Below are 20,414 nucleotides of genomic sequence, written 5' to 3' on the forward strand. Positions count from 1 at the left end.
GGAAAATTGGCCGGCTAAGGTGACCAATGGGGTCATGCAGCCGTCCGCCGTAGTTTTGAGGAAGAAGCCAGGAAATCTCTGGCAGCCGATGGAGATCCTGGCATCTTCCCTCCCCCCCAATGGCGGCAACATGCTTTCGTATCGGGAAACGGAGGGCATCATCACTCCCTCCCGCCCACGGCAGCAGACTGTCAATTACTGGCAGTCTGCTGCCAGTCTCCGTGCAAGATCACAGACCCGTTCTGCACATGCGCAGAACGGGTCATGTGCCTGCGCAGCTTCCTGATCATTGGGAATCTGCGTTCCCAATGAATAATCTTGCACTTGGGGGGGGGGGGGTTATCTAGCATAATTTGCTCAATAAAGACATGTCAGTTTTCAGGTGAATTTCCCTTAAAATAGCTCAATAAAGGGTCAAATGATATGAATAGGTAAGTGGAGGTGTAAATGACATGGGACAGGTATGTGGAGGTGTAAATGAAATGATGTGGGTCAGATATGTGGAGGTGTATATAATGGAATGCAGGTACAGGTATGTGGAGGTGTAAATGATGTGGGACAGGTACATGGAGGTGTAAATGATGTGTGGACAGGTATGTGGAGGTAAATGCTGGGGACAAGTATGTGGAGGTGTAAATGACGTGTGGACAGGTATGTGGAGGTGTAAATGACATGGGACAGGTATGTAGAGTTGTAAATGATGTAGGACAGGTATGTGAAGGTGTACATGACGTGGGACAGGTATGTAGAGGTGTAAATGATGTGGGACAGGTATGTGGAGGTGTAAATGACATGGGACAGGTATGTGGAGGTGTAAATGACATGGGACAGGTATGTGGAGGTGTAAATGATGTGAGCCATATATGTAAAGGTGTATATAATGGAATGCAGGTACAGGTATGTGGAGGTGTAAATGATGTGGGACAGGTACGTGGAGGTGTAAATGATGTGTGGACAGGTATGTGGAGGTGTAAATGACGTGTGGACAGGTGTGTGGAAGTGTAAATGATGTGGGACAGGTATGTGAAGGTGTAAATGATGTGGGGTAGGTATGTGGATGTGTAAATGATGTGGGACAGGTATGTGGAGGTGTAAATGATGTGGGACAGGTATGTGGAGGTGTAAATGATGTGGGGTAGGTATGTGGATGTGTAAATGATGTGGGACAGGTATGTGGAGGTGTAAATGATGTGGGACAGGTATGTGGAGGTGTAAATGATGTGGGACAGGTATGTGAAGGTGTAAATGATGTGGGACAGGTATATGGAAGTGTAAATGATGTGGGACAGGTATGTGAAGGTGTACATGATGGGGGACAGGCATGTGGAGGTGTAAATAATGCGGGACAGGTATGTGGAGGTGTAAATGATGTGGGACAGGTATGTGGAGGTGTAAATGATGTGGGGCAGGTATGTGGAGGTGTAAATGATGCGGGACAGGTATGTGAAGGTGTAAATGATGTGGGACAGGTATGTGGAGGTGTAAATGATGTGGGGCAGGTATGTGGAGGTGTAAATGATGTGGGACAGGTATGTGGAGGTGTAAATGATGAGGGACAGGTATGTGGCGGTGTAAATGATGTGGGGCAGGTATGTAGAGGTGTAAATGATGTGGGACAGGTATGTGGAGGTGTAAATGATGTGGGACAGGTATGTGGAAGTGTAAATGATGTGGGACAGGTATGTGGAGGTGTAAATGATGTGGGACAGGTATGTGGAGGTGTAAATGATGTGAGACTGGTATGTGGAGGTGTAAATGATGTGGGACAGGTATGTGGAGGTGTAAATAGTGTGGGACGGGTATGTGGAGGTGTAAATGATGTAGGACGGGTATGTGGAGGTGTAAATGATGTGGGACAGGTATGTGGAGGTGTAAATTAAGTGGGACAGGTATGTGGAGGTGTAAATTAAGTGGGGCAGGTATGTGGAGGTGTAAATGATGTGGGAGTTGTTGTATTAATGGGAGATGGGTTTTAGAACTTGTAGATGAGAAGTAAAAGTGTTTATTCTAATTTTTTACAAACTCGCATAAAAACACTGAAAACTTCTATACAGACATTTTCTGTACCCCAAAATACTGGAAAGACTTTAGTATGATGAAAAACACTTGCTAGCTATAATTTTTCAACCATTAATAAAAAGTGCAAAAATCAGCCATTTGACACCATTTAAGAGCCTACTGAGTTCACTTTAGTTTTACACATCACAGGCATATACTTCTATCATCGCCCCTGTCTCTGCAGGTGTTAATACTATCAAATAGTAAACATTAATACACACATTTTCATTTTATTGAATCAATTGCATTTTTTTACAAATTAAGGCCCTGATTCAGAGCGCTCGCTCTGAATCAGGGCCGTCCTTCTGAATTTTTAGAGCTGCCTGACCACCCACAGCTATAGCAAGCGGCCAGGAAGATGGTCGTGGTGGTCAAGACCATCGGGCTTGCGACAAGACCCTTGTGGTAGGGTCTCGTTGCCGCAAGTCCTGCAGTGCTTGTTGCTCTATCAGAGCCGAAAGCACTCCCACTGACATCACTTGTGATGCCAGTGGGGCCGGCCCCAGACGGTAGGCGTTCCCATGGGAACGCCTCCGTCAGGCCAGCCACGCCCCCGACACGCCCACCCAAGGGGGCGTGCTGTCACTCAACATCGACAGCAAGCCCCCTTATTAGCGAGACCCATAGCGACGGGTCCGTCGTGCGCATGCGCACTGGGCCAACATTGACCCGCTTGCGAGCGGGTATGAATCAGGCCCTAAGTTTATTGAATAAATTGTGTTCCAACTGGCTAAATCACAGGTTTGAACTTATATGTTCTTTGGTGCAAAGGAAACGTTTTCCTTTTTTTTCCTAATGCTGCTGCTTTCACCACTTTGAAATTAATTAGGAACATAGGGCCTAATTCAGACTCAATGGTTTGCGTACAAGTCCAATTGCTAGAGATCTGCACATGCAGGGGATCTGCACTGTGCTTATACAGGTCTCTAGCTGCGAGAGAACAGTGGCGGCGCCCCTTTTTTCTGGGTGTGCAGAGGCATCCCTGTGTGGGGCCAATGAAGTTGGTAAATTTGGGAGCATGTTTTCGCAGTCTTGCAAAGTATTACGAATGCGTGTAAGGTAAGGTTTGTGTACTTATGTTAGGCTGCTTATGGTATTGCAATCATTAGCATATCTTCGCAGTGAGACGGCTTGCGTAAACGATATTGCGATCCGTACTGAGGGCCTGATTCAGCAAGGATTGCTATTCTGATAATACGCATGCAATGCAGTCGCTAATATTAGCGGTGATATGCAAATTATTGCATTCACAGCCTAACATAAGGACGCCCATTTCCCTTTACTAACATCAGTATAGTTTACCAACATAGCGAAATAATCGGTAACATCGGACCCATACGCACAATTAAGGCCATACATGCCTACCCTCCCGGTTTTCGCGGGAGGCTCCCGATTTTTTGGGTAACCCCCCGCACCCCCGGAAGGGTGGGCATTTCTCCCGCATTCTGCCCACTTCCTAGTGAAGTGGGCAGAATTAGGAGACTACCCACGGCAATCGCGGGCCTCCGTGAAGGGGGCGGGGCTTAAGCTGTGATTCTGCATGAATCACAGCATTTGGCCCCGCCCCCTATGTAAATTGTGCCCAATCGCGGCAATTTTACCGCAAGGGGGGCGGGGCTTAAAGACGCGAATCATCAAGCCCCGCCCTCGTCGGCCCCCTGCTGCTTCTCTTACCCGGGCTTCTCCCGGGAAGAGAATATAAAAGGTAGGCAACCCTGATTAAGGCAGGTCAGACCTCACTCAGGAATTGCTAAGTGCAGCGCACGCTACGAGGCCTCAGGCTCCATCTGGTATTGCAGTGGCTAATTAATGCACGTCAATGCAACGGCATTGCAACGCACTGGCACGTGTGTGTTCTCCTAGCCACCACCCACCAACGGCACTTCCCGTCAATCACTCTGTGATGGGTCTGCGTAGCCGCTGCGAACGCAGTCCCAATCGCCTCATTCGCGCACACATACACAATAAGCCGAATGTATTAGCAACTGCGACCCTTGCTAAATCAGGCCCTATGAGCAGAGCAGTAGTTCATGGGTCAGGCTGCTGACTACTATATGGCATTTGTGGCTGTGTATGTGACTGCATCTTATTCCCCACAACACACACGTCGTGCGGGCCGCGGGCCGTGGTTGACTGTACTGTAGTTATATGTTCATTTTACATTTCAATGCACCTGTAACCTGGCTACAAAGCTCACACGGTACCGTTACTATGACGGACATGTGTGGGATGTGCCTTCCCGCTGCTGCCGCCCGCCACGATGTAACCAGTCACCAATTCCCGCCGCCGGCTACTACTGTACTGTCGCCTCAGAGTCGCCCGCCTACTAGTGAGCGAGCGCATGTGCTCCTGTCCCTTATCACGGTCACCTCAGCGGCTTCCGTAGCGTCTCTCCTGTTGCCCATAGCACCCAGCTCTCCCTCCCCCGCCCGTGTGGGACCGCTGTCCCCACCAATCTCAGCTGCTTTCTGAGGTGGAAGACTCACTTCCACCAATCAGAGGCCTGGGCTGGACTGGCGGAGGATGCAGCGGGGACACACAGACAGCCTACCGGGGGGACGTCACGTCAACAGCGGGAACAGCATCCGCAAACACAGTGTGGACCCAGCCGCCGCAAAGGGAGAGGGCCCCGGGCACAGCGGCATCCAAGCAGCTGCAGGTAACAGTGCTCACTGCTTGTTGGAGGGGCTAAATGCCGATACTGCTGGGATTTGTAGTGCCCCAATAGTTTGTTTTAGCCCTTTAGCCCCTTCGTGTCCTGTAATATTGCTAATGTCACAACGGCTAGCATACTCATTATACTACTATGTGCTTATTCTGCACTCCCTGTATGTCCTGCTGCATATACAGCCGTGGCCGAAAGTTTTGAGAATGACACAAGTATTGGTTTTCACAAAGGTGTGTTTCTCCTTAGGTGTCGTGGGTTAACAGTAGCCTCTTTCCACCGTTTCGACTTGTAGGTCTTTATGAAGGTGTGCTGAGGTTGTTACAGAATGGTTCTTTTATAGTGTATGTTATTTAGACATTCCCTTTTCCTGTTACATAGGGGGTGGGTCTATGATCACTCAATACGTCTATTAAAAATCATCTTGCACACATACAGTGCTATATAAGCAACAAAAGAAAAAAGAATCCCCAAACGAGTGCACTGATTCTTGCCATTATCAACATAAAATATAACCTTTATTAGAATGATTGGTGTAATGGTAGCATTACTGCCTCACAGCACTGAGGTCATGGGTTCAATTCCCACCACGGCCCTAACTGTGTGGAGTTTGTATATTCTCATAAATCAAAAAGAAAAAATTAAAATAGTATGTAAAATACTAGTGAGTGCTCAGTCATGTGTGCTCTAATTATTGATACTCAATGGTATGCTGAGTATGTTGACTACAATCAATATATGCTGGTGCCTGATAATGAATATAAATGTAAATAATGATAAATAAATAGGCCACCAAGTACTGTTATGTCCCTCAATATCGCATATATCCTATCTACCTATATGGAGTGCACAATACATAAACTGACATGCTCTCTTTTTTATTATATATAATACATGCAATCTAATAGATAGTAAGTAAATATGTCACATAATATATGTGCAATATCAATATAGAGCCTTAATAGAGTCTAATATGAAGATCTCCACCAGACACAGAATATAATAGGTATTAAATATACCACAAGCATCCTAAAGTATTCATGTATCATATCAGTCCATTAGTGTTGCTGCACAACTACCTATTATTAAATACCCGGAACTCATGTAACAGATATACTATTATGAAAGGCTGCCGTGTGTACTGGCAGTGTGAGCGGCTTGTCAGCTGGAGCCCGCAATAACTGCTGCGTGTACTGGCAGCGTGAGCGGCTTGTCAGCTGGAGCCCGCACTGACTCTGCAGCGTCGTGCGGCTTACAGCTCCACTACTGACAATCGTGTATTGTGCACAACGTGGGACATACAGTAACAATGATAAGTAATTTAGATCTCCATCAACATATTTTTAGCAACATATTTGACACATTTATACTGGCACATAAAACGCCTATTTATGTGCCAGTATAAATGTGTCAAATATGTTGCTACCATCCCCCATACCTGAACGGGGCGATCGCCGCACAGCGACTCACCATATCAATGCACATAGGATATGAGTCACCAGCAAGGAGCAGCAGCAAACAATAAAACAGCAATGTATACTGACTGGTAGATGGGGTGTCCTGCGTGGCGCCAGCGCAGACACCCTCCCGCTGACGCGCGTTTCGCTGGAAAGGCTTGTTCACGGAGGAAGCAGCTACTACTAAATTTTATATATTGTATTCTATGTTGCATCATTATTATCATTATGACTTGGTTGACCTTATGAAGGTCAAACGTTGCTTCAAACTAACCAAGCCTTTAATTAAAAGGCAGTAAATGCTATTCCTTTGAAAAATTGTGTATGTGCGTATTATATATGATTAACACCAGTATATAAAAAAGATCTTTTTATCTCTTTCATTAGTCCAAGTTCACTAAAAGCAAACAATTTTGCATATCTAAGTGTCAGCAATTTTTTGCATCAGCTATCCTTATTTATGAATTATCAGTCCGGGTTTACTATTAATAACAAGGCATTTCATATTTATTTTTATCCATGCTTCCAATATACTCTGCTTGTGAAAGCCCTTGTTATTAAAGGATTCAATTTACCAATTTATTATCCTTGAATTAACTTCAGACCTTTTTACACATATAATTACAGGAAGAGACTTTTTATTCTGTATTACCGTTAAAGCAACCGTGGTAATGGTTCAATAGTATTTAATCTATGATAGGTTACTCACCTCTTTGACTATCTACTCTATTAACTGATGGCAATCTCATTTAGAGTAACTCTCTCATTAAGGGTCCAATGCATTATGTAAGACCCCTAACAGCAGAAGCGAAATAGTGAGTAACGTTGCGGTTACACTGATGTTTCTAAGGGTAATACTGCCACCAGATGATCTCTCACCCCGCATTAATGGCCATTGCTAAGTGAGGGGAAGTAGAATTATAGGTGGATTAATCTTCACCCTGACCGTCCTATTACTTCATCCTTATTAGGTAGCATGTTATACGGACTGGTGTGATTTCAAAAGGACCATTGAGGTATTATGTGTCTATTATGCTGCTTTAGATGTTCGCCGCTTGTTCGATGAACAATATCTTTGAAGTATGTGATTATGCTTTCTATTTACCACCCATTGTATTAAATGTCGATTTAAGGGGTCGTTTATGAGACAGGATGCTTTACTAAATTAGCATATACCTTCAGACCTCCCTACTGACTAATTTTTGGGTGTATTCATGTTCTATGTTTTTCGTCTAGTCTTTTGTCTTTTGTCATAGATTTATTAGCTAGTATTATTAAAGGTTATGTTTTAATTATTTAATTTTTTCATTAAGAGTGCTCACAAAATAGAGTTTTTCTTCTTCTTTCTATACGGGATGTAGTCTGCATCACGATAGTCAGAATCTCAGTGCTCACTATACCGGCTGCGGGATCCCGACTGGTGAAAATGCGACAACTTCAAACGGTAAGTATTAGGGTTAGGCTGCATGAGTGGAGGGTTAGCGTTCCAAAGGGGGGGGTTAGGGTTAGGCTGCGGGGATGGGTGGGAGAGCGGTTACGGTTAGGCCGCGGGAGGAGTGGGTTAGTGTTAGCCTTAGAATATTTAAGGATAATTGCTGGCATTTTCACCGTAAGGATTCCGCTGGCAACATTCCAACCGTCGGGATGCCGTACTCAACCCTTCTAGACAACTAGAGAGGCAGAACAAAGTAAAATTGGCCTCTTTCTTGTACACCTGTATGTTTGGTACTAAGGTAAACTTAAAAGAACCATGTGCCGCCTAAACGTTAATAACTCTAAACTATGCCCCATTTACTGTAATAAATGTAATGTTTGTCTTGGTTTAGTATGTTAATAAATAAAATCTGCAGTGCTCCCGGAGGGATATTACTGAATACATTTTTAACCCCTTTAATTATTAATAAATTAAATCTTTGTTCCATTCTAATAAATATTTATGCTGTTATTATATTAATATTTAATTTGGCCCCCATATTTTCTGTAGTGCAGTTGATATCCTACTTACCATTCATCTTCTCTTAATATGATGTAATCCCTTGGATAAAAATCCCCCCCATAAGATTAAAAAAAAAATCAGGATAAAATTTGTAGCAGGTTGAGTTTTGCTTTGGTAAATCCAGCGATTGCAAACTCGCCAGAAATGACCGTTATTGGAACGTGACTAGTGTAACAACTGCCAAAACGTGCACCGCACAGGAGTGAGAAAACTTTCAGCGGCAAAGGGTTTTATGTCTTTTTGCAACAGGGCCTCCATATATGTGATATGTGCACAGTATTTATGGTGGGTTCTTACCTCTTCCTGTATTTCCTACTACCTTACTGGCTTTTTCCAGTACTTGGGGTATATTTACTAAAGTGCAGGCTTTTAGTGGCGATGTTGCCTATAGCGACCAGATTCTAGCTACTATCTTCTAGATAAATAAGTAGAATCTGATTGGTTGCTATGGACAACATCTCCCATTCTAAAAACTTTTACTTTAGTACATAAACCCCCTTGACTACAATTCCTGCGTAAATCATCCGAGACTACATCTCCATGGTCCTTTTCCTCTGTTGTTGATATTGCATCACTATGCATTGTGTGTTCTGCATTCAGATTTTTGTGTCCCACAGGCATTATTTTCTATTCTGATGAAAAAGACATACCTTCCCTTGTATAGCAAAACTAATGACTATGACAAGAGTTCTAACTGATTCCCGTGGCACTCCACTTTATCTAAGCTTATACCTGGCATTGGCAACACGTTGCACATATGGATGTTTTCAGTGGCAACAGCTGCCGCGATGTGCACATTGTACCTCACCCTCCTGCTCCACCTTCTTACCCCATTCCCGCCCAGATCTCTAATGAAACAATATCCCATTGGGAGAGAAAGTAGTCACACGTCATAAGAGTAATCATCCTGATACTTATTGACTGATCACAACTGCGTAATATCTCATAGCATCCAGTAGAGATTTATTGATGAAGAAATAATTTTATACTATTACAGAGGTAAATCAGAAGTTCTTAAAAATCATACTTTCACAAATGCATCAGTGTGAGAATCTATATATATATATATATATATATATATATATATTTTTTTTTCCAAAACAATTTTTTATTTTATATATTCACAAGTGCAAACATACATGTATATGTATATCTATGCAAATATACAGATATATTACATAAATCCATATACACATAGATACAGAACTGCAATCTGTGTAAGCAAGTACAATTCAAACACATACATTTTGTCTGTAGGATATAGCAAGTCAAAAATTGTTAAACATAAGCACAGAGATAAAATATATAATTCAAATAGAACCATAATAACAGAAAACAAAAACAAATAAAATAAACACATAACCCCCCCCGGACCCTAGTGCACCTTGTCCCCTTTCCATTGAAACGCCTACACTGGAGGAAAAAAACGTTGTTCCTCTACAGAAGACGAAGAATCTTATCCCCTGACCCGTAAATATAAGATTTTAAGATCTAAATATACAACATCACTCCAAATTACGGAGTAGAGACCAATTCGTAGTCTCAAACAATCTCATTATATGAGATCTAACATCAGAATCCAGGGAGTCGATATATACCCCATTTAGCGTAAAAGCAAACCACCCCCTTCTCAACATCAGGTATAGTTGCTCTTCTATCAAAATAAAGTATTTGTAGCAATATGTTTTTAACTGCTTGAAGACATGGTGCTGTGGAAACTGTCCAGTTACAGAGGATAGCTTTCTTCGCCACAGTTACCACTATCGTAAGAAAGGGCAATAATTCCATTTTACGACCTTGCAGGTCCCAATTTATGAAATGAGCGCATAACATAGCCAAAGGGTCCTTCCTACGATGTAAGGCGCATATATTGTTTAGAAATACCATAATTTTGTCCCAAAATTTTCTAATTTTCCCACATATTATGGAAGAAAGTAGCTCGTGAAAATTTACACTTCGGGCAGCAGCCTGACTCCTTCTCCACAATATGCCTCCTCTGACTCTGGGACATATATGCCCTATGAATGGTCCTAATATGCACTTCCTGCCAAATAGCTGAATGGAGAACTCTTAAAGTCTTCTCTGTATACTTTAATAAAACATTGGGGGAGTCTACTTGTGGTATTTGTGAGGACCAACTCTCCCATAGAGCCTCAGCTGTCGTGGGAAGCAAGTAGGGGGTATAACAACCGTGTCTTGTAATACCCAGTATTGGATAAATTAAATAAGGGCCGTAAAATATCATCATCTTCCTCCCTCAACATAGGAGGGGGTAAAGATTGTATAAAGTGACGAAGTTGCAGAAACCTAAAAAAGTCTCTATTAGTAAGAAAAAATTTAGACTTCAAATCTTGAAAAGAATACATTTGACCCCCTGGATCAAACACATCGCGAATGGCAGCGATACCCCTCACTCTTCAGACCAGGTATTCCGCGTATTCCAGGCCAGGAATAAACATAGGATTACCCCAGAATGTATTATATTGAGATACAGTGTGGCGCCTGTGAAGCTTTCGGTTTATTTGTAACCAAACTAGGTAAGTGTCAAAAAATAGAATATTATTTTGCATCAATGGTGGGAGATGTGATCTGGGAGTATGAAGTAGAGCAGACAATGAATAGGGAGAAGCTATTTCTGCCTCCAGGGATTTATGGGTGTATGTTTCACAACCCGTCAACCAATCACGTATTTATAGAAAAAATACTGCATTAGTGAATGCAGAGACATGCGGAACAGCTAATCCACCATCAGATTTCCCCAAATGCATCTTAGCTCTAGATATACATGGTTTTCCACCCCTCCATAAAAACTTAAAAAATAGTCGAGTCATTTGAGTAATATCGAAACGGGTTAATCGTATTGGCAGCATTTGTATAAGATAGGCCAGTTTAGGAAATATGATAGATTTCAACAATGCAACTCTGCCCAGAAGAGATAATGGAAGGCGTCGCCAAATGTCTGATAGTTTAGTTATGTCAACTATCACTGGGGTGAAATTAGCCGTATACAACTTAGAGATATTAGCCGGGATATAGATTCCAAGATACTTAATAGCTTGCTGAGCCAGTCGGAAATGATCCAAGCATATAGCAGAAAGAGACAAAGGCTGGGACCCTGAATCATGCATATAAAGGACCTCTGATTTATGTAGGTTAATCTTATACCCAGCAAAAGAACCAAATCGTGACAGTAATTCCAAAATAGCAGGAACAGAGTTTGTGAGATCTGACACAAACAAGAGCATGTCATCCGCAAAGAGACACATCTTCAGCGTTACGTTCGCAATAGAAATCCCCCTAAATCCCTCATGCTGGCGAAGGGTTATCGCAAGAGTCTCCAGGGCCAGTGCAAATAACAGGGGTGAGAGAGGACAACCCTGTCGAGTGCCTTTCTGAACTTCAAAAGGGGTAGACAAGTAACCATTTGTAGAAGTGCTTGAGTGGTTCAAAGTTTGTAATATTGACACAAATTCATCAGGGAATCCAAATCTCTTCAATGTTTCAAACAGGTGGTCCCAAGTGACAAGGTCAAAAGCCATTTCGGCATTCATAGAAATTATAGCCTGAGACCTAGGACCACCTGACAAACCAAGAGCCTGTACGGCTGCCAGCAGAATCTATGTATATTTAAGGTTTTACTTAGTAATGCAGTTGAGCCCTTCATTAATTTTTGTTATTTTGATCATAAATATGTAATTCTGTGTTCATATAGCCCTCTTTATATAATAGTCTCGGTGAGAGAGTTTATTGGTGAGAATTTTACTGCAGCTACATCTCCGTATGCGGTATCCGTACAACTATCTTATTTTGTTTGGTTTCTTAATAAAATCTGAACACATTTGAAAATAAGTATTAATTGGTGCATCCCACAGCAATGTTAGTACCCATGTTTCAATACATTAAAATAGCTCTACAATATTTTTAGAACCCATGTATAACTGTTGTAAATGTTAGCCATCACCATTACAACATTTACTATCTGCAAGTTTGTATTTGACTTGCCATCTCTAGTACAGTGGTCAAAGAGCTCTCCCGTTAACCCTGGATATAGATTACATTCATGCAGTCCCACTCTCCTGGGATATAATGAATGTGTCATAAAATACATCCATAATTTTTCATGGACTAAATTAAATACTACTTTATTTCAAAATAGTAAAAAAAAAATAATCTGGTGTATTAATTTGAATTCATATTATACAGCAAAAATGACACTCAAAAAGAAGGATACATAGCCACATATAAGCAAAAACAAAGTCCCACAAAAAAAACAGGATCCTAAGATGTATTGTCCTAAGGGATCCTACTGGTGGAGTGTCTAGCAGTAATTCTAGTTTTTTTATATACAGGTTGAGTCTCCCATATCCAAATATTCCGAAATACGTAATAATTTTGGCATGACTGAGATAATGAAACCTTTTATTTTTGATGGTTCAATGTACACAAACTTTGTCTAAGGCACAAATTATTAAAAATATTGTATAAAATGACCTGCAGGCTGTGCGTATAAGGTGTATATAACACACAAATGCATTGTGTGTGTATATTGGGGGTCCCATTCCCAAGATATTTCATTATGATATGCAAATATTCCAAAATACGGAATATTCCATTATCCAAAATACCCCTGGTCCCAAGCATTTTGGATATGGGAGACTCAACCTGTATTAGGAATTCACAAAGAGGGATTGCATGTTAGCCCAATATTTAAGTCATTTAAAGCCTTTATTTTGGTAGTAAACTGTATATAAAAGACAAATGGCATCCTCAACATGTTTTTAATACAGGTTTAGTCTCCCATATCCAAATATTCCGAAATACAGATTTTTTTTTTAGTATGTCAGATAGTGAAACCTTTGCTTTCTGATGGTTCAATGTACACAGACTTTGTTTAAGGCACAAAATTATAAAAAAATTGTATAAAATTGCTTTCAGGTTTTGTGTATAAAGCATCACGAAAAAAGGGGATATATATAGAGAAGATCACTGCGCAGGTGGCTGCAGCCAGAGAAAATCAACAAGTGGGTCATCCACCACTAAAATACAATGTAAACAACAAACAGAGATATCCCCTCATTGCGCTCTACCACACATCACACCATTAAAAAAATAACAGGATTCTCAATGTCTGATGGATAAGGGACACTCAAATGTAGTTGTAACAGTTCTCTAATCCTGACGTTTCACTATCTGTCTTTAATGTGGTGTGATGTCTATTCCCCTTTGTACTTCCAGGTTTTTCTCCCAGGAAAAAAATGTTTCCTTTTATTCAGTTCCTCAGAAAGGGTGACAAAAAAATGGGGGGAACCCAATTGTGTAGTACGTCTAACCAACGTGTATAGTGTTTTCTAAGAGTCTTATTAAAGATGAATATTTATCCCCTTCACTTTTCTGAAAAGGTATAGATTATTGTACCATACTCACTCTGATATACAGAGTGTCCTCCCAAAAATATATCTTTACCCGCAGTTCCTTGATCGCAATATGGGAAGGTACAGTCACACCCATGTAAGAAATATAGAATAAGCGTACCTTACTCACAATTAGCCATGCAAAGAAGTATTCATAATGGTTTCTTTTTAGGGTCATTATGGTTTCCCCTTCTCCTCCTTATTTCTCCGTATCCCTCAAAACCCCATGGATCACAGAGGGGCTATATGAAGTGTAAACAAATAGGGGATAACGTCAGGAGTGTGGAAACTTTAAACAATTTATTTAAGCTCAATAATCCTTAAAAGCAACAAGCATAACACTGGTCCATATAATAGCAGAAGATGGAAAGAATCATATCATCTGAGGTAGAAGGAAAGAAGTCTGGACTATTCTCCCCACAGATTAGTTTCCTGTTAAACACAAGCACCTGAGCCCTTCACCAACGCGTTTCAACTTTAACAGGAGACTTCTCATCTGTGGGGAAAATAGTCTGGACTTCTTTTCTTCAGGTGATATACTTCTTTCCATCTTCTCCTTTTCAGAAAGGTGAAGGGAATAACTATTCATCTTTAATAAGACTATACATGTTGGTTAGATGTACTACACTATTGGGTTCCCCCTATTTTTTTGTCGCCTTTTCTGAGGAACTGAAAAAAAGGAGATATCTTTCCCTGGGAGGAAAACCTGGAACGACAAATGAGAATAGACATCAGATCACATTAAAGACAGATCGTGAAACTTTAGGAATCAAGAATTGTTGTAACTACTATTTGACTGTCCCTTATCCATCAGACATTGAGAAGCTTGTTCTTTTTAATGGTGTGATGTGTGGTAAAGCGCAATAAGTAGCGTTCCCGCTAGGCTGTTTTAGCGGGGCGCGGCGCCCTGCCCTCCTTCTGGAGGGCAAAAAGCACCGTGCCCTCCAGAAGGAGGGCAAAAAGCGCCCTGCCCTCACAGCCTGCGGGTGCTGTCTTCACCGCGGGACGCAGTGTCCCGCGGGTGGAGAAGCGTGCGGTGACCCGGTCACCGCCGGAGAATAGACGCTGGGTGCATGCGCCCGGCATCTATTCTCACTGTCTGCAGCGCTTGGGGGCTGCCTGGCGTGTCTGTCCGTAAGTGCCGGGCACGCCCCCAAGTGTGACGAAAAGGGGACGCGTCTTATAGACACACCCTCTTTTCGTGGCCACGCCCCTTTTTCGGATGCGCGGCGCACAAGGTTGCCTTCTCTAGCTCCGGCACCCTGCCTGCCGCCGGAGCTAGAGTGAACACTAAATAAGGGGATATCTTTGTTGTTTATGTGTTTATAAAGTGTATATGAAACATAAATGAATTTCATGAATGTACACAAACTTTGTTTGACGCACAAAACTATTAAAAATATTGCATGAAATGACCTGCAGGCTGTGTATATAAGGTGTATATAAAACATAAATGCATTCTATGTTTAGATTTGAGCCCTATTCCCTAGATATTTCATAATGGTATGCATATATTTCAAAATACAGAATATTTCTATATCCAAAATAACACTGGTCCCAAGCATTTTGGATAAGGGAGACTCAATCTGAAGTCTAAAAAGATTATTGCTTCAGGTTTTGTAAGGTGACAATGTTTATTACAGATGTTATGTTTAGTTTTCAATCAACTAAACCAAAAATAAACCATTGTAGTTTTATGTGAGACCACATAAAATACAGGTTGAGTCTCCCATTTCCAAAATGCATGGGGACCAGGGGTATTTTGGATATTGGAATATTCCGTAGTTTGGAATATTTGCATACCATTATGAAATATCTTGGTAATGGGACCCAAATCTAACCACAGAATGCATGTATGTGTTATATACACACTATACACAAAGCCTGCAGGTAATTTTATACAATATTTTAAATAATTTTGTGGCTCAAACAAAGTTTGTGTACATTGAACCATCAGAAAACAAAGGTGTCCCTATATCAGTCATGCTAAAAAAATTCCGTATTTCGGTATATTCCGTATTTCAGAATGTTTAGATATGGGAGACTTAACCTGTATATGTAAATAGTAAAAAATATAATAGTATAAATAAAATGACATGCACATTGCTACAGTGAGCTGAGTATTGAGTACTATGGACAGCAAACCTTTGTCACTATACTGCTCTTTGAGCAAGAGTTACCGTAATAATTTCTGTTTCAATTACTTTTTTTTTTTTTCATTTGCAGTCATAAATCCATATAAGATGTCAGCATGGTGTTCAATGTCTGGAAGAAAGTGATCAATTTAAAAACAACAGACATTGCCTGTTAAGAAATAAGTACCGGTAGCTACAAATATGGACAAGATGACAGTCATTTCTCAGAATCACATTACTGCTAATGAAATTAAAAGGTAAGATTATGATTAATTGTCTTTTTTTATTGTAGAGCCAACTCTTATGAAAGCACAGTGTGCTTCATGAAATTAACCGCTTTATTCCCTGTTTTCTATGGCAATTATCTGCACTGTAACATGCAAATGTAATATTTCTTTTGAAACTTGCTATAGAAATTAACTTTTTTTGCAACAATAAATTCATGTTTTGTTAAAAATGTAATGAAGAGGTATAGATTAGAAATAAAGTGACACATTACTTGCACACAGCTTATTGAGCTGTGTCACTTCATTAAGTCGCCAATAACTTCAGATGCTGAGTGACTTGATAAACACATTTTTTATAAATACATATTTAGGGCCTGATTCAGACCCACTCGCGAGCGGCTGTACGCTCGCAAGTGGGTCGATGGTCTGCACTGACCATGCGCACGACGGAGGGAGCTCCGTCGTGCGCATGCGCCAGACACGACGAGCGAAGGACTTTCCTTCGCTCGTTGTGTCCGATCAAAGGGGGCGTGCTGTCAATGTTGATTGACAGCACGCCCCCTTTGGTGGGCGTGCCGGGGGCGTGCCTCCCTGACGGGGGCGTTCCCACGGGAACGCCTCCCGTCAGAAGCCGGCCCACTGACATCACTAGTGATGTCAGTGGGAGTGATTTTGGCTCTGATAGAGCCAAAATCACTCCGGAGCTTGCGGTTGAAAACCTCAACCGCAGGCTCCGGCTCGCAATTTCGATGGTCGCGATGGTCACGACCATCGCGGCCATCAAAATGCACGCTCGTATAGCCTGTGGGTGGTGACCCACAGCTATACGAGCGTCCAGGAGGACGCTCCATGAAAAAGGAGCCCGGCCCTCATGCAGAGCGTGCGCTCTGCTCAGAGCGTACGGCTCTGAATGAGGGCCTTAACCCACAAATGGCTACATCCACTTTGTTTAGATGATAGGTGCGGTGTAGAACTCTAAGCACTAGTGTACAATCTATTTGGTGGAATTTGAGTTTCAAACATAGCCTTAATTCTCATACTACTACTATAATGGGGTCAATCCAGTTGATTGCAAAGGGTGCGAGTTGCTGTTGCCACAGCATTAAACGCCGGCAATGGCACGGCATCTTGCGGCCCCTCGCCAAGCCTGAATTTGCATAAATTTGCTCTGAGCCCTAAGGCGCTGCGAACACTTTAATGCTAATTTATACTGCTGTCAAGTGTGATGACTTGCACCTGTGCGAGTACATCGCATGTAATTGGATTGAGCACAATGTAACAATGGTGGTCAATAATATCAATTTATGCACTTAAAATGAAGTTAATCGGTAGTAAAGGTACAGACAGCCTGTATAATATATATTATATTTAAAAATTAAGCATATTGCATTTAGAAAAGCTGAAGACCTATGTGGCAGGAGGCTCGTGCCAGGTGGGTTTTGCCTGAAACAGAAGGTTACGTTCCTAGAGTGTTTTATTCACATTTGTTGTGTACCTATCTCTTGTCTATAATGGTTTTGCGCATGCTGAGTACTTATAAGGCTCTAGCTAAAGTTGTACAGTGTTACTATTATACAGTATTGGTGCATACACACGGTCAGATTTTTCTTCAGATCTGAACGATAACGATTTTAAAAATAGCTGTGTTTGAACGACTATGAAACAGTCCAGAGACCTGCAATTCATTTTAAGGGTCAAACCTGACCAGTCATCCAAATAAACAAATTTTGCCTTTTTCGGTGAACATAGTCCTGAATATTACTGCTGAATAGAAGCAATCAGTGAAGCAATCAGTGAGTCAGTTCCTACTGCAGCATGGATTATGTGTGCTGTATTTTATAGTAAGTAGGTGTTACCTGATTCTTCATCAAACGGTAAATCAGCAGTTAAAATACCCCTTTGTCTTGTCCACAACTGTGGTCTGGTTCGCAGGAACGTATGTCCTACTGCTGCACTTGCTCTGCCCGGCGCCGCTGTGTGTTTCCCGGCCACTAGAGCGCACAGCGTCTGCTTTCGGTTTCTTCTCAGAAGCTGTTTCCAGTCTTCGCTTAGTGTACTTAGTGCCGGCATATCGGATGGTTGGGCAGCGGATTGCTTCGTGTGTGGGGACCGCCCGATATGTCGGCCGTCGCAGCGCAAGGTGTCTATTGCACCGTGTATGGGCGGCTTAAGATGTCACATGTCGAGTGATTGCAATGCCTGAGTGATGCATGATAGAGAAGCACTACCTTACTAAGCAATGTGCATTTATTAAATTATAGAAGAGACAGCATGCTGGATTTGTTACAGAAATATTGTTAAATATTCATGTCCAAAAATAGTTTTACTTGCTCTATGAACATAGCACTTTATCAATCAATTTGCAGATCAGTGTCATTTAAGCATGCCAAGGAAGAGCTTTCTGATCTGAGTGAAATTTCTGAGCTCCGCTGCAAACTTAACAAATCTAGATCTGAGACTTTAGAACTGGTGATAAAGCACAATGAAGAGGTGAGTTAATATGTCACTTTCTTTTCCTCAAGCAATCATATTTATTTATTTATTGTCCAGGCGTTATTTTATTGTTTTTGCTTACCAATAGTCTGCATATCTAATGTTGCTCTCTATACTTCAGTCTCATGACAATCGACAGGAAAATACTTGGGTGAAGGAGGAAACGTATAATTTGACAGAGTATAGTAGATCAGATTGTGGTGTCAGAAGTTCTGAAAGTTCTAGTGACCACAATATATTGGGTGCAGCAAAAAAGACATTTTGGTGTGTGATACCGTATGTAGGCGATCAGGGAAGTGATGTATGGAGGTTGAGGTGTTTTAGGGCTTTGTAGTTTAAGACTGAGATTTTGAACGTTATCCTTCTGTCTGTGTTGGGGAGCCAGAGAAGAGACAGACAGTGCGGTAACACTTGGGAAGCATTTGGAAGTGTATATAAGGCGAGCCAGTCTCTTCACTGATAAACCAAAGTATTGCAATGGATTTGGCAGGTAGTTATTAGACTGTGAATGTAAAGTGTCTGAGTTTGCAGAATCAAATATTATTCCTAAGTAAGCGGCTTAGTGATTGGAATGTCACCCACAGTGATTGTTGTTGGGCTAAACAATGTACTTAAGAGAAGTAAAAATTAAAAGTTCAGTTTCATTACTGTTTAAGAAGTACAAGAATCTGCTAAAATGTCCTCGGAGGACTCCCTGCTAAGCCCTTCTTGATATTCTAGTTTTGTGACTGGGTCACATATTGCAATTTTATAATAATTTCCTGTTCTGAGAGAATACCCACTGATGTGTAATGCAGGCGTTTTGTGGATAGATCAGGCTCTCTGTTGGCTGCATATTGCACAAGCTTCTCTTACTGTAAACTCTGACAATGGATATCAGTATGTTATGCAGTTATAGGAACCATAACTAATGTTTCTAATTTATTTTTCTTGGTTTTTATTTTCTGTTCATTAAACAGATGCAACAATTTCACCCTATTAGCAACATAGATAAAGTATAACATGGATATTGTAGAAGATAAAGTTCCAGGTACTTTTAGATTTGTTGCACTAGATCCGTGCTTTACTGGCAGAGAGACCCTACACAGATCTCCTTTACAGCTGCACAGACTTACAGTACCTGCTCAGCCTTGTCTCTGATGCCCATACTGTTATATCAAAGATTTCCCCCTTTATCTATGCAGAACCTCTGGTTTCCACATTGAGCTATACACACTAGATGGCTAGTTATGGTGATTGGGTGGGCTGTGGTTGGGACAGTCAACTACAGGCATGGCTGTATTGATTCTATAGTTTTCATCATTGGCTCCGTGTAAAACCCAGTCACCACTAACGTTTATTTTACGAACAGCAGACAGGAATGGGTTTTGCACTATTAGTTTTTTTGCGCCCAGTTGCTCTATATATTATTAAAGGCAAATAGCTCTAAACTTTATATAGCTGCATTTACTTAGATTGAGTGTGTATGGTTATGTTTACTACTGTAGGACACTGTATTCATGCTACAACACAAAAATATTTATATTTTAGGTCTAAGTTCATAAGACATGCTCCCATGGTAATGCTAACAGACGGCAATGCCTCCCGTGATTGCTGTGATTTCTACAGCGGTGACAGGACTGTTCGGGAGGCGACGGCACCACTGACTGTTAGCAGTACAATGGGAGGATGTCTGCGGTCTGGGTCCAGCGGCGGTGGGGACTGTGCTGGACTATCCAGTGCCGCCTGCTGTTAGCATTACCATGGGAGCATGTCTGCGGTCCTAGTCCTCTCCCGATATGTCTTCTCACCAGCGGCGGTGGGGACTTTGCTGGAGGCTCCATTTGGTTCAGCAGCTGCTATGTAAAAAGATGGGAAGAACACTTAGGGGTAGTCTCCTGTTTTCAGTCAGTCAGAGCCGAGAATGAATGAGCAGACCTCATACAATTTACTAAAGCATTAAATTAGTAAGAAGTAGCATTTTAAATGTTAT

General features: G+C 41.6%; 1 protein-coding gene across 2 annotated transcripts in view; it reads left to right on the forward strand.

Moving 5' to 3' along the window:
* Positions 1 to 4,497: 4,497 nt before the first annotated feature.
* The window catches only part of CCDC171 (coiled-coil domain containing 171), a 135,174-nt gene continuing 119,257 nt past the window's right edge, over positions 4,498 to 20,414 (forward strand). For both annotated transcript variants that reach the window (XM_088457322.1, XM_088457323.1), the window contains exons 1-3: positions 4,498 to 4,717; positions 15,814 to 15,979; positions 18,316 to 18,439. In XM_088457322.1, coding sequence (XP_088313448.1) covers positions 15,924 to 15,979; positions 18,316 to 18,439 — 180 coding nt within the window. In that variant the 5' untranslated portion in view covers positions 4,498 to 4,717; positions 15,814 to 15,923. The remainder of the gene's footprint in view (positions 4,718 to 15,813; positions 15,980 to 18,315; positions 18,440 to 20,414) is intronic.

Source organism: Taudactylus pleione, unplaced genomic scaffold, assembly GCF_031769625.1.
Source record: "Taudactylus pleione unplaced genomic scaffold, aTauple2 ptg000757l, whole genome shotgun sequence".
Lineage (NCBI taxonomy): Eukaryota > Metazoa > Chordata > Amphibia > Anura > Myobatrachidae > Taudactylus > Taudactylus pleione.